This window comes from Leptonotus elevatus, chromosome 8 (genome assembly GCF_054856555.1).
Source record: "Leptonotus elevatus isolate MCC_2025b chromosome 8, RoL_Lele_1.0, whole genome shotgun sequence".
NCBI lineage: Eukaryota > Metazoa > Chordata > Actinopteri > Syngnathiformes > Syngnathidae > Leptonotus > Leptonotus elevatus.
The window spans coordinates 12,290,892-12,306,514 of record NC_141246.1 but is presented as its reverse complement, the minus strand read 5'-3'; the positions used below and the strand labels follow the sequence as shown (position 1 = coordinate 12,306,514).

At 39.7% G+C, this 15,623-nt stretch overlaps 1 protein-coding gene across 2 annotated transcripts in view; it reads right to left on the bottom strand.

Moving 5' to 3' along the window:
- zcchc7 (zinc finger, CCHC domain containing 7) overlaps window positions 1-9,103 on the bottom strand; it is a 44,766-nt gene extending 35,663 nt beyond the window's left edge. Inside the window, exons 1-3 of one of the 2 annotated variants that reach the window (XM_086083756.1) lie at window positions 9,004-9,103; window positions 6,442-7,143; window positions 5,178-5,361 (exon numbers count right to left, since the gene is read on the bottom strand). In XM_086083756.1, the coding sequence (XP_085939882.1) occupies window positions 5,178-5,361; window positions 6,442-7,068 (811 nt within the window). In that variant the 5' untranslated portion in view covers window positions 7,069-7,143; window positions 9,004-9,103. The remainder of the gene's footprint in view (window positions 1-5,177; window positions 5,362-6,441; window positions 7,144-9,003) is intronic. The other variant, XM_086083757.1, reaches the window with a different exon arrangement.
- Between the last annotated feature and the right edge of the window lie 6,520 nt (window positions 9,104-15,623).

Below are 15,623 nucleotides of genomic sequence, written 5' to 3'. Positions count from 1 at the left end.
GACTTTAACCACTTATTCAAAGTTTAGCTTCAGCACACTCCCCTCCTTTGCCCCAAATTCATTCAGGGCATGCACACCTCTTAGGGTACAAGCCGGATTTTGGGGAGGTCCGGTTTTGTTCCCTCTGGTTGCCTTTGGATGCAGATTGTCCTCGCTCTTCCCACTTTGACTCCCTTTTTCCACTCACTTTTTAGAAGAGGTAAGGTTGGAGGGAGAGGCTACGTTAAGCAAATGTGATTTGACAAGCATGCAGAGAAGAGGTTAAGGCATACAAATACTATTAGGCACACTGTGCATACCTGTTACACACACAGGCAAACAAACAAAATACGAGCACAGAAATGGGGCATAAGGAATGCGAGCGCACAATCGCTTTCAGAAACCTACACTCACACCTGCAACGTCAGTAGAAATCACTAAAGCTGCCCCCCTCAGTAACGGGATGTTTATACAGCCTATGGGGGCTCAGTTTGAATGGCACTCTGTGCAAGTGTGCAACTTGTGGTAGGCCTACACACTGCCGCCAAAGTTTCTCTAAAAATACAAACTTACTCGTATTTGACGTAATGTCAATTTATTTCAACTTAAAATAGTGAAGAACATCACAACTCATAATCGTCAGCTGTCAAGCAATGACACCCCTGACGTTGGTTAGCTTGTGTTTTTAGTTAACCACACACCACCGTAAATCAGAAAGACACGCGGCCAAGCACTTCATACCAACAACGAGCTAACCTTAGCTCCTCCCCCAAATACAGAGATGTCAGAGAAATTAAGATGTCACACATTACTAACGCTAACCCTTCACAATGATAACTCTCACTTCAGTGCGTTAGCAAAATCTGTGAAGACCCATTATAATGTCTCCACAAGGAGGCGCATTATCTATTCAAACATACCATGAAAACAGAAAACCATTTCACAAGCCCCCACTCGCACCCCCAACACAGAAATGCAGTTGGCAGTAAAATGCAGCGAGAAAATACGATATAACTCAACCAATTAATTGTCTACAAAAACAGACGCCCAGTGAAGTTTGTACTCAACTCATTTGCAATCTTTCTTTTGGTAGGCTCTAGGGATGTAACGATAACAGAAATATCGTGATATCGCGAGATTAAAACTGCCACAATATCATTGTCGTCATGTTCACGATATTAAATCTATTAAATAAACACATGTTAAAAAAAGTCAGGTTGATTTCCATTTGTGCAGTTCTAGCACCATCTGGTAGCTAGTTTTTTAGTGCACTTTAATTTTCATTAGGGATATTTTAGCCCATCTATTTTTAAAATCTGTGCTAATTGTCAGGTAAAGGGGAACGTAATATGCCTATGAACAATATTACAATATTGTGTCATTTTTCAAATATCGCCAACCTCCCCACAATATTGTGATAGTTATCGTATCGTGAGCTTCAAATCGTGATATCATCGTATCGTGATGTTTGGATTTTGTTACATCCCTAGTAGGCTCCATGTTTTGTTTTTTTATAGCTATAGAATACAATATTCTGTGGGCCTTGCGAAATCAGCCAAAATCCAGTAAAACAGCCGGGAGCGAAGGGGGTTGCTTCAGTGAGAATGGCCGGGAGTGAATGAGTTAATAACGAGCGAACAAGGGACACAGACACCATACAGCTTTTTATGCAACATGACGATATCTTGGGAATAAGGAGGATTTTCTTGATCTGATGAGTATAAACAACAAAAACATCAAGTAAGAATTTTTTTTATCTATAGTATTTATGTAAATTAACTCAAAAACATAATATAATCATTGCATTTGGTGTTTATATTCTAGTGGGATCCAGAGCCATATGCCGTTAAAATATCCTAAACTATTTACACTGTGAGTTATATTTAAGATATCAAGAAACAAAGCCGTTTTGTCATCGATCTGCTGCACCTTTATAAATAAGCACTGGCACAATCTAAATAGATGGGTATAAAAAAAAAAGATGTCTTTACAAATAGTTTTGATTGACACTGTAGTTGAACATTGTGCTTATTGTGGTTTTAGTTTGCAGTGGAGTAGGACTGTACACTGAATCAGACTGAGTACTGTACAGGTCTGAACATGAGTCAATACAGAAGTTCCTAATGTTTTGAGGAACAGCTCTGTGTGAAGCAGTGCAGAATGCAGACCGAGACCACTTTGAACTATAACCACAATAAGAAACCGCGTTAAATGAATACCCCTATGACTGTGTCAATAAAAAAAGCTGAATTTTTCACTACACTACATAGTAATACAGTACATTGTGCAGGTTTTCATATTATTGTGGCTAATTGCCATATACAGTATATAAATACATTGTTAAGCGTATCTTCACCCACACTCTTGGGTAATTAATTAATACCAGTCAACCAGCAGGTATGACAATACATCCTATTTGTTTGACAGCTGGAGAGGTTTGTCAATACTTTTTATTATTTATTTTGTATTTATTATCATTAGATGGTATTGTTTATTTATATTTAATTTACCAGTGGTTTGCACCTTAAAGCAAATGCTCTGCAAGTCATGTTTTTTTTTTACCTTGAGAAGAAGGTGGATATATGAAAGAATACAAGTATGTAATCTGATGAATCCATGTTGCAAAGCTTTATATTAATTAATTTTTGGTGGCCACACCAATTTGCATCCTCTTTGAGGAGATATGGTCAGTGGCATACACACATGGACGCACACATGTTCACCAAAAGAAACAATGGCAGGCATTGCATGAATGCTGCAGCAGAAGCAGCTTTAACAGAACTTAACATTTCTTCATGAAAACAAAAGCAAAGCACATGAAGAATTTTTAATAGAGAAAACTGTCTCATGACACTTGCAGCATACCTTGGGGGACTTCAGCTCAGTGAGAATCTCAAGGATTAACACAAATATAAGCTGATTATAAAAAGGGCTCAATGTTTTGCAAATATTTAGTTACCCAAAGAAATTATATTGAGGGAACATTAGCCTCCTGGATTCTCAATTTAATTTCATGATTAATATAGCATATAATAGCAAAAAGAGCAATTCTTCTGTGACAAATGCATCAGCTCAAGACAAATGAGGCTCGTCCATGACATTTCTTCACTTTCATTTAATTTTGGGGGGCAAAATACACCGCCCCGTCTCACTCACTTTAAGACCCCTTTCACACCACACCCATGATCCCCCATGTGTAGACATGAGGTCAAGCTCCAAAGATCACAGAGAGGAGTCAGACGACACAGTGAGAAAGCCAGCCAAAAGGAGGGGAGACCGGAGCTCCCAAAATCCTCCTTGCCCCCAAAAAGCAGGCCCAAAGTCTCAGCTACAGGCGCCCTCCTTTACAACGCCTGTGTGCGGAAGTCAGGGAGCACTCTTGCAGAAACATCAGCCCAGGGAAATTCAAATGAGGAAGAAGCGGTGCAAGAGACGGAGGGAGGGAGAATGGGGGAGACAGAGAGGGAGGACAATAGTGAGGAAATTGGATAAAAGAATGAGATGGAGGCGCCGTAGGTAGGAAGGAGGGGGAAAGGAGGTGGGACGGGAGGGGGGTTGGCTTGGAGGGGTTGCTGAGGCTGCAGGTTAAGATAATGTGTAGATCTGAAGAGATTTGCGCCAAACATTTTTATTCATTTTTTGATTACTCCCATCTCTCCCGACCCCCCTCACCTTCTCCTTTGATGCTCTTGTCTGAGTGTCTCGCTCTTGTTTGTTTTTGGCATTAGTGTTACGAGTGTGTGAATGTGCGCGCGTCCATGTGTGTGCGTGTGTGTGCGCGCAGCACATGCATGCTAATGAGAGGTAGAATATTTTATAAACAAATTCGCACAAGCCCTCCATGTACATATCAATACATGAGGCACACAAACATACTTAAAGATGCATCAGAGAGCAGAGAAGCCGACCCGACAGTGCAAAGAATGCAAAGCGCTTACAGATTTGCAAAGATGCTACAAGCACAAACCCAACCCTCTTTTCTCATTGCCTGTTAAAGGCAACATTTTTCTGTGTCCACAGACATAGAAACAATGCTGAGCTGGCAATTTTCCACCTTGAAGGCAGTATCAGAGCTGTACCATTGTTAGGACGACGGTTAGGTGTCAAATAAAATAAAAAATGTAACGTTTAAGACCTGACACTCACCTTTCCCGCCCCGTTGTGTTGAAAGCAATTGTCACTGTGCAACGAGTATTTCATACTGTACATCACAACAGAAGGCTTCACTTATGATGTCACGCATCTCATTATCCTAAAACGGATCCATTTATTCATTGTGACCACCGTTTGCCATTAGACTCATTGAGGTATTTTCAGAGGTAAAAAGTTCAAAATGAGTTCATGTACAATTAATACCAATAAAAACTAAATTTTCCAATTGCTGTCGATTGAAGATGACATCACATGTGCTGAGGAAGTAGGTAACAACCAATCATGGCTCACCTGTTTTCTGGGTTTGGTCAGCAAAATGAGCCATGATTGGTCGTTGCCTACTTCCTCAGCACAGGTTATGTCATCTTCAGTTGACAACAAGTGGAAAAATTTGTATTTAAAGGTAAAAATTGTTCATGAAAAATAATGAAGTTATCACATTCATTGTGTCAAAATATTAACTTTTTATTGCTAAAAATGTCTCAATGAGTCAAGTATCTCTTTCGTGCTTTAGAAAGATGTGTCATATTTTCCAAATCAGCTGAACCGCATACGACTAGAAATGGATCCAAAGAAGAAACAACTTAGCCATGAAAACTAATTAAAGTGGGAGTCAACCCCAAAATTTTCTTCACATTATTGTGTTGTATGTGCCCCCACTGATCAAAACACGCCATTCTGAGGCGGAATATGAATTAAGCAGCAAAATCCACCCCTTTTTATCCATGGCAGTTATTTTGCCACTTGCTGTCGACTAAAAATGACATCATAGTTGCTCAGGCAATGACCAATCACGACTCGGGTTCAGAAAACAGGTGAGCCGTGATTGGTCATTACCTGAGCCCTGAAAAACTGTGATGTCATTTTAAGTCCACAGCAAGTGGCAAAATAGCCGCCCCAAGATGGGCAAAAACAGCTGGATTTTGCTTTATAACTCATATTCCACAAATGTAATATTCATCAAAATGTCATGTTTAGACATGTTATTGCAAAGAACATTTGGGGATTGACTTCCCCTTTAAACAAACAAACAAACACACACACACCTGCAATGCTGTCTGCACTTCCTTCCACATTGAGTGAAATGCAATGGTCTCCATCCTGCTTGGCTTGACCCAGGATCATCCAGTTTTCCAGAACATCCGAATCAGAGTTGCACGAATTGGATAATTCTGAGCTGCCTGAATCCAAAGTCACCGGAGTAATATTAATCACCTTTTTATGGGGCGTCTAAAAAGACAAACAAACACAGGAAAAAGTCTTAGGTTACATTTAACGAAGATCTACTTACAAAATCGACTTGTTCTATATTTAGCAGTCAATTGACTAGCGACTAACTACACAGTGCAGTGTCATAACATTTATTCTATTAGAAATAAAGTTGTCGTTAGAATACAGATTTTGTCTGTCAATCTAGCAATGAAACTTGAAATGAAACCGCTGCCCTTGTTCCTTGCTGCTGATATTCATCTATTAGCAGTGATTGTGGATAGCCTCAAGTGGCTTTCGGCGAACGTCTTACTCCTCTGCTAGCTTTTACTGCAGTGTAATGAATAATAATAAATAATAATAATAATAATGCATTGGATTTATATAGCGCTTTTCTAGACACCCAAAGACGCTTTACAATGGAATGGATTCATTATTCATCCACTCACACATTCACACTGTGGTGGCGGTAAGCTACTTAAGCAGCCATAGCTGCCCTGGGGCAGGCTGACGGAGGCGTGGCTGCCAGTCTGGGCCGACAGCCCCTCCAACCACCACCAAACATTCGCACCTTCCATACACCAGTGTGAGTAGCACTAGGGGCAATGTGTGTGAAGTGCCTTGCCCAAGGACACGACGACACATGACTTGGGGAGAGCGGGGATCGAACAGCCGACCTTCTGGTTACGGAACGACCGTCTCTACACCCTGAGCCACAGCCGCCACATTAGTGATGCATGATATCACCGGAGCCACCGGCAGAAGAGCAACGGGTCATTGGCGTGCTGACAAACATGGTAGCTCACAATTACCGACATCTATTTTTGCTCATTTTCAATCTGTATGAGCAATAAGGGACTTTTTTTTAAATCCGTAACAGACAGTGTTAGGGTCATAGCAAGGTAGAGTTGAGTCAATTCCACAACAAAATGCGGGCAATCCATAACAGTTGGTAGCTTTGTTATATTATCAATTTTGCCTATGTTTTAGTGATGCAAAAATGCACTGCATCTGCATCGTTATTTAATATTTCTTATTTTACAACTGCTGTACTTCACTTCACCATAACAACGGAAAACAAGGCAACCGACTGTAACACACCGGAACACTTGGCATCTCTGCAACAACCTTTACGGCTGGGATGGAACGCTGCACTCGGTGTACACTGCCTCCCTTCAAGGCACAAACCCCTGCGTCGGAGTCGGAGTCGTAGTCGTCGTCATCGCCATCGCCATCGCCATCATCATCATCATCATCATCATCATCATCATCATCATCATCATCGTCATCATCGTCATCATCGTCATCATCATAAGTGGAGGAATGACTTTCAGAGATGGTTATAACTTCAGAGTCAGAATCAATGACGATGATTTCCTCAAATCCTGGCAATGGTCTTTGGACTTTAGGGCCACTTTTTTTCTTCTTCTGGTTAACCTGCTTCTCACTCTTGATGTTACATTGCTGTTGGAGCTTGACAGTATTCGATGATCGTGGTCCGGTTTTGGTAGAGTCTTCAAGTTTTACATTAACAGCCGCATGGATCTCCTGGCTGGGTTGGTCCTCTCCATCTGGCAACTCCAAATCCCCAGTGTTGGAAGGGTAGTGGAGCTGACTGTAGAGGTGGAACTCCAGGTCACTGAAGGCCTCAGACCCCTCAGATTCCTCCCCATCTCCCCGGTAGAGATCATCCTCCAGCGCCTGCCGGTTCTGATAGCTGCAGTACATAACCACAAAGAACCCTTCGTACACAGGCGCTCAGATGCGCAGTTGCATACATGCACGCTGTCCAGGCCACTCACACTACGAAGGAAAAAAGGAACACAAACAAAAATAGTGTCATATAATTAATATTATTTTATTATTTAAAAACTTTTTTTTTTTACACTTGCATGTGAAGGTTAACTCTTTTGTCCTTTTGCAGTGGTTATTTTTTCAATTGTAAGTCAAGTACATTCTCATATTTCCAATGTGTGTGTGTGTGTGTGTGTGTGTGTGTGTGTGTGTGTGTGTGTGTGTGTGTGTGTGTGTGTGTGTGTGTGTGTGTGTGTGTGTGTGTGTGTGTGTGAGGGGGGGCGGGGGTGATTCTAATCTGAAACTACCAGTATCATGTTTGACCTTTGCGAGTATATTGTATAAAAAAAAAATTGAGGGCAAAATATAGTGCATTGTGCAATTTTTTAAACTAAATTAAAAGGGAGAACTAAGTGACTACAAACATTTAAACTGTGTAATTAATGTAACATGGTCATATGATTATTTGTTATCGAAAATACACCATTTGGTTTCTCACAGTAATTGTAATGACCATTCAAATTCACTATAAACCAAAACTAGGTGCTGGACTATAATCAACAATACAGTTTGGCTGGTTCATTTGTGTGGTTTAAAAGTTCATACACATCTTCCCAGTCCAAATTGACCATTTTCAGTGGACTTGGTATAAAACTATTTGAACTATTATCTTTAGTGCTTAGGAACAAGAGTTCAGAAGCTGACATCAATTACAGGACAAACTTTGGTCTTGGTTCTGAAATCCATGTGGGCTTGTTAACCAAGCTGAGGAGAACACGGTCCACTTCCACTCCTCCCCTCTTGTTTTAGCTTGTTTTCTTTTCTTTTCTTTTTTTTGTAATCATGGCTTCAGTGCAGAAAGAAACATCCTGTCAACTGATGGTCAAGAACAAATCTGGCGGACCAGGATAATAATTATGTCAGAAGTTAATTTGCACAATCTCTCTTGCGTGCACACGCTGACACAGCGGACTGAGAATGTGAGAAATGGTACTGGCCCATTGCCCTGTCTAGTCCAGCGTGTCTGCACCATGATGGCTGGAGATGATTGGCCTATGAGAATGACCACCGGCTACAGAAACGCCACGCTAGACTGTCACAAGCCGTCCACGGGGATTAAAAGGACAGAAAAGAAGAATCTCAGCCAATCTCAGTAAAAAGTTGAGCGGATCACGGAAACTGTTATCTGGTAAAAACTACTACAGCCGTGAAATTAAAATTTGTGGATTCAATAAAGCATACACACTTAAAAATGTGCTTCTAGGACAGAGATACGTTCACAAGAATGACAAATAGTATGCTACTGAGACGCTAGTAGTGTATTAGTAGGCTTGCCCTCCATTTGAAGTAGACATGTTGACGTGTTGTAACATCACTTGTACAACAACGTGAGTACGTGTGTGTATAATTAATAGTATCCGGACATCGCACATTGACACGCATCCATCCTCGAAAAATGCTCATCATTAGTAAACACTAACAGATTCGCACTCAATCTATCTTGAATATTATGTATGGAAGTAGCCTTGGTTAGCAAAATGCTAACTAGCCGGCAGACGCATTGTAGCGCATATTGACTCTCTTATACAGCTATTTTAAGAAAAAAACGAAACTCTCAAAAACTCGTACGCATTGTGCTGGTTGACAAATCAAATATAATGAACTTTAATTTTTAAAATATCGACTGATCTGGCAAGCATGTGTACTTAAAGTTGTGCCCACGTGCTCGAAACAGCATAGCAGGATGTAAACAATGAGCACATCAGTCACGAAAACACTCGAAGAGGGAAAATATCAACGTTTGCCGGCGTTCAACATCATGATAACGTAGTTCAATATGTACAGTAGCCTATATATCCATGACCTTACCTTACAGTCCCAAACGGATGCGTCTGTTCTCACATATGCTGTACAGTAAAGTCTCCACTTGTGCTGAAGGAAACACAACGATTTACTTCCGGGTTTACTCGACGGGGAAAATTGGTTGGCCAAACAAAACGTTTCATTCACACCAGCCAACACGGAGCGTGGAAGCCAAACAGCAATGTGTAATTGAAATAAAAAATAAAAAAATAAAAATTATTGTGATCATTGTTAATTTTGTATATTTAAATGTCTATTGTGCGTGCGTGGGGAAGTGAACAAACAAAATAATATACAGTACTGTTTACGGTACTTGTAGTATTTATGCATGTATTCGTGGCTAAAGAAGAAATCAACCAGTTCATATGTTAAGCAAGTTTTTATTTATGATTTATTTATGTATTTATTTATTTTTAAGTTGGTGAAAGATACAACTTTAAATTACATCATTTTATAATGAATATGAATTTCTCAGTGGTAGCTGTTAGGGGTAATGTATCTTCTAGGACAGGTCAATGTGCTTCTCATTTGGTGAGCCAAGGCACCTATTTTACATTATAAAAATCTATTTTATAACACAGACCATAACAGAAATGTCACAAAAAGAATGATTATGATCTCATCTCAATTTACTCACTTAGTGTGAAATTGGGGCAGGTTAATTGACCACAATCAAGGACGCCATAAGCTCTGTCTCAACAGGCAGTCTGTTGTATGAATGCCAATAGGTTTGCTCTACCTTGCACCATCATGTATTTAGTTGTTCACTGACATAGCTAGATTAACAAAGATATATGCAATTTAACAATTATTTTCAAACAAATGAAATGAAATTTGATTATGTGCAGCGGCCTCCCTTATGATCTTTCATGGCACCCTGGTAGTCACTGTTTTAGGTGTTATTCTGTCTGCTGTTTTTAGTGAATTGATTATGTGGAAGGCTGTCATTCTCTCTTTAATTTTACTCTCAATATGTTTGCATGTCGACTTGCATCCAAACAGAAGCAGAATCTGAAAAGTACAGTGCACCTATATTAGAAATGCCACGCAAAGTCATATCAACGTCACAAAGCAAAATATATTTGTTCTCACATTATTGTGAAACATTTGATGATAGAAATGCCACCATGTATGGATGGATGTTGTCATGTTCAGCTTTTGCTACAGTCACATTCAGCCCAATTTCATCTTCCTTCAGCCCAAATATGAAATGTCACAATGCGCACAAGACCTTCGCTGTGTGTGCACGCATGTCTGAGCAACAGCTCGGAATCCTCAAGCCAGGACTATTATTGCACGTTGATTGGAATGGAAATCTATATGTAAATGTACTTCAACAGACTAGCTATCGCCATCAGTCATATTCATAACAAGTTGAATGCAGAAAATGTACGCCACCCTGACTTTCATGACAGTGTTGCATTAGCATCCGCCACCTCCTCTCCTTTATATCAAGAGAATAATTGCAAACTGTGTATCCAACTATGGGAATCACTTTCATAATAGTAGTGGAGAATGGTATTATAATAAGGATTCAGGAAGTGAATGCCATCTGATTCTTGAGGTGTCCCCATGCGTGTCAACATAGGAAAGGCCATCACTGAGTTGGATTGTTTCCCTCCAAAGGTTAGACTGCACCTATACGTTCACTATCAACTCTTTCAGGCTGTCTATGTCTGCACATACACATACACACACTTCTAATCCTGCATCCACTTTGTTTTTGGGAGGAGCATATGTGAGAGGAGGGAGTCTGTGCCTCCTCTGCTCCTCATATCTCCCTAAATTGGGTGCGGGTTCGGGATGCCTGACTGCCTCAGTGAAATTGTGATGTGGCTGCCTGATTTGGACTTCCATGCATTTGCTGGTATTTACTATTATTATTTTAGAAAAGGTCGGGACCAGCTGAATGGAGGCATCTGGTTCACCAGTTCATTTCTAAGTGTGTAGACCAGTGGAGTGTTAAAGATGGATGGAGTGTCCGGGACAGGGATTTAAAATCCCCTGATTTCCAATCAGACATTCCAGGAGGATGGTTCTGCCTGATGAATGATCTTTATTGGAGAAAAGGAGTTAAAAGAAGCATGTCATTGCTCTCATTTGATGGTGCTTTTGTGCACCTTACACTGTATGGCTCCCACTTCCCGCCGCTGTGGCCAAGACACACAATGTATCCTCCTGATGTATTGCCAATATCCTGAAGCTGTTGGTCATTTGTTTAAGAAATACATTGCTCTGATGTCTAAAAAGGACCCAACTACATCTTCAGCCATGCTATTGCTGGGAGTCATTTGTTGTGATGAAATGTTGATGATGGGTTTGACGGATGCTGTTCTCAAAATAACACAAAACAAGCTTTCCTTTCTAAATTTGGAAAAACTGTTGTCGCAAGACATCAGAAATGATTGAACTGGAAGAATTGCACAAAGTAGCATATAGTTTTGCTGCACTGAACCAGCTCCGCTTACTAGCTCAGTTTGAGCCAGTCGGAGAATTAGAAACTGTGAACATCGTCAGACCTACAAATGATGACAATGGAGGAGAATGCAAGTATGCTATATTTATCAGTGGCTACACGAAGGATATTACCAGTATTATGAGAAAAAAAAAGTTGGCTTTGAAAAGTTTTGCAATAAATGATTAGCCTTAAACTTGCACATCCTTACACCACACCCACTTGGGAGAAAGGGTGTGCAGTAGGACTGTAGCTATCTATTTTGGTATTGGATATCCTACTGAAAATTCTATTAAATAATTGAGTATTTTGATGAAATAAAAATAAAATAAGAAAAAAAATGTTGCTTGGTTAATGAACAATTAGGATTACACAAGAGAAAATAACACATATCACTTAATAATGAACGAATGAACGACCTATTGGTTTTAATTTTTAGATGATCAACCCCCCAAATTATTATTATCTTTTTAACTGTCTATAGTAGCAAACTGTATTTTAACAGTAAGTTAGATTTTGGGCTGTGAGACAAAGTCGCGTCAGAACCACAGGAGCAATTTTGCCAGTTAAAATAGCATATTTGATTAAGCCCGGTTTGTCAAAAAAAAATTGATCACTAATAGGAACTGTAACTGTCAGAATGTCAGCATCAAAGTGTGTAGTCATTTTTGGGAAAATTCCGAGCTTACGTCACATTTATGCCACAAGTCAAAATGGTGGTCTTACTCGGTGAATACGAGCTCTCCGCTCATTGAAATTGTCAATAAGACTGGTCGTTTTTTGGATCGATGCAGCATATGCAAGGGCAGCCAGTTCGTCTGTCAGTTTCTGTCTGTTGCCGAAAGCAGTCCTCATTCTAACAGGCAATCCACGGCGACTACAAAAACGCTTAATTAAATCATCAACTTTCATGCGGTTGAAATTGTTTAAGTCTCCATTGTTTTCCATTACTCTTGACTACTGTTGGTAGCCGGGTAACGCCCCCCCCCCCCCCTACCCACAATGCGCTGCGCGGTCCGAGATGCGCACTTCGCTTATTGTAGGCCCACATTATGCTAATAATGTTTAAAAAAAACTGTTCCATAGAAAATTAAAATGTGCGATATTCAAGCTAAAACATGTCAAAAGACTAGCATTGCTCGTTAGCTAGCAAGGCACTGTGGTGGTTTGATCTCAGGTTGAGTTAGTATGGCCAGCCACTCTACACTCTTTTAATATTCTATACAAAGAGTAGGACATTTGTGTCAATAAATTCCGCGATTTGGATGAAGAAAAACAGAAAAAAGTAAACATCACTCCGAGGAGGGTGGAGGGGAATTTACTCCATTTATATACAGTAGAGTGGTTAATGATGCAAGCTAGTTAACGACTAAACTATGTTGAAAACAAAATATTACATTTGATCACACTCAAAAATTATTCTTACGGCTTAGGAAGTGCTCACTAGAAATCACTGTGCTTGTGGTTAGCTTCCAATTTGAATTATCCAGTTCCACTCTTTTACTGCTTTTACACATTTTCTTTAATGTTCAGGCATCATGGGAAAAACATGGAATGAATTCAGTTTCCATCATGCTGTGGTTGGAACATCCAACCGCACAGCAACTTTTAGGCATGATATTCTGAAAGCTTTGTTTGCTAGTATAGTCACAGGCAAAAGCAATACAATACGCGTATTTCACAGCGTAGCGGGAATATCAAAAATGCTCGGATGCTCGAAATTGTCCATTAAACTGCCTTTGAAAAGTAGTCTGACTGACATTCCAGACTGTATGGGGCATTCACGTAGCGACTAGTAGCTAGCAGCTAAATATTTACATTTTACACTGACATTGTAGAATGTGGTGCCTGTTTCAAGCGTTAGCGGCTAGCTGGAAGCTACTAGCTGGAAGCTACTAGCCGCTAACGCTTGAAACAGGCACCACATTCTACAATGTCAGTGTAAATGTATACATATATATATATATATATATATATATATATATATATATATATATATATATATATATATTTAGCATCCTTAATTATGAGGTGTTGAAGTTGGTGGCAACATTTTGTGATGGCAATTTAAACTTAAACTGGGCTCCAACTATCATATTATAGTCAGTATGATGACACGTCAAACTAGCCTCCACACCACCATGCACTGCCATGAACTTTGACATAAAAGCATACCAATGTTTATGTATTTTGGAAGATTTTTTTTTTAAGTTTGTGATGTGTTACCATCATCATTGCTTTACTGTCCTCCCCAAAATGCAAACCAAATAAGATACCGGTTTTTTTTTAATCGAGGAAGACTATAGTCGAATTAGTCGATGACTCTTTTCTACCCTAGTGTAGGCTACTGTAAAGGCAAAAAAAGGTTAGAGACATGTTTACATTATGTTCTGATCAATTACTTATTTTCAAGGTCAAGGTCAAACTAACAATTGGTAGTCTGAAGATACAGCACTCCATGGAGAAGAGTCTGACAACACCTTTTCAGTGCATACAGGGCCTGTGGCTGGTGCCGATGGATTTAATAAACTTGTAAACCGAAGCTCTAAAATTCACTCACACACACTTACTCCTCCATGCCACAACACCTTCTTTCCCAGCAGCAAATATAAAACAACATTGACAGCAGCCTTGTTGGCTCTTGTTGAATGGTCACGCTGAAATGTATACCTTTACATATAAATGGCTTGGTGTCATGTTGTGTCACCTAATATTTCATGGACAAACAATGTATCCAATTGCTCAATCCGCCCTGCTGCCTTTAAGCCCCCTTCCACAGAATAGCCACAGCAACGGCAAGCACGGCTGCAAGAAAGGGAATCTTGTGTTGCCACTCACAAGTGCCACTCTGAATTACATCCTGTGGATGTTGAGGTCATCTGTGCGGGGAGCAGACACACACCATACAAGTCGTCACCAAGGTGTTTAAATAAAGTTTTTTTTCATACACATAAAGGGGAAATTTTTGATTATTAGGCAAACAAAGGGCAGTATCGCTTTGTTACATAAATTCACACTAAACAATTTAAAAACTCTGCTGGATATAGAAAAATTCAAAATGAAGGCTTGACTTGATCCTTAAAAGCAATGCAAAAAAAAAGCACATTTGCCATGAAAATGGGGGGAAATGGGAAGGTGTTGACCAAGCAATGAACTTGCAATATAGGCCTATACGCTCATTATGTATTTATTTATTATTTATTTGCAACAACCCTACACTACTCAAAATAGAGCACCAACGTATCTCGTGTTACCTCAAAACTACAAGCACAATCGTCAGGGAAAATACTGAGTAACTTTTTAAAAGCAGATTTTTCCATGCAGCCCCTTGTGACCAAAACTCTCCCTTCACTTTATAGTGACTGCAACTCTTCAGTCACTCATTTCACTGTAAAACTAATTTTGCCAGGTGTGGTGAACGTCCCACACTGAGAGACACCATGCACCTTCCTTTGTATTTACGTGTTTACTTATTGTCTCCCCCTTTAATGCGATTCTTTCCGGTTCCGCTCGGTCAACGCTCGGGTCACCGATCACAAAGCCCCCTCCCATTCCCCGTCATCCCTCCTCAACAGCACCCCCCGTGTTAATTACATTAATTAGCACGAGGATGAAAGACAAACAAGTGGTTATTAATTACTTAAAATGACACTGAGTTCTTTTTTTTGAGTGGATCTAGCGCAAGCATCTCAACGACTGAATTAAATTTAAAGTAATAGATTTTTTAAAAACACCTTCCAGTTATGCTTACGTACTGTAATAATTAATTATTTAAACTAAAGAGTGACAAAAGCAGAATAATATAAAGATAAAAATATTGTAATAATTCTAATGAACTGAATTATACTCTGTTGTAATAATAATAATAATAATAATAACATATAGGGACCGTTAATATTGTGCTGTGATTATTCTCAAATAATTTTAATTAAATTCTTCATTTTCTTCATAGGCCTATCGGGTGTGAATGTAAGTGTTTTTGGGGGTTCAGCTATAAGCGTTTATGACAGTAAATATGCTCAAATAATCTCTTGTGCAAGGAAATGCACTAAATAATCCTCCGTTGTCATGCTCATGCATAAAATTTGATATTTGGGGGTTAAGAAACAATGATGACAATTCAAGCTGCATGGAGTCTGCATGCATTGACGAGGTTTGGTCCAATAGTTTT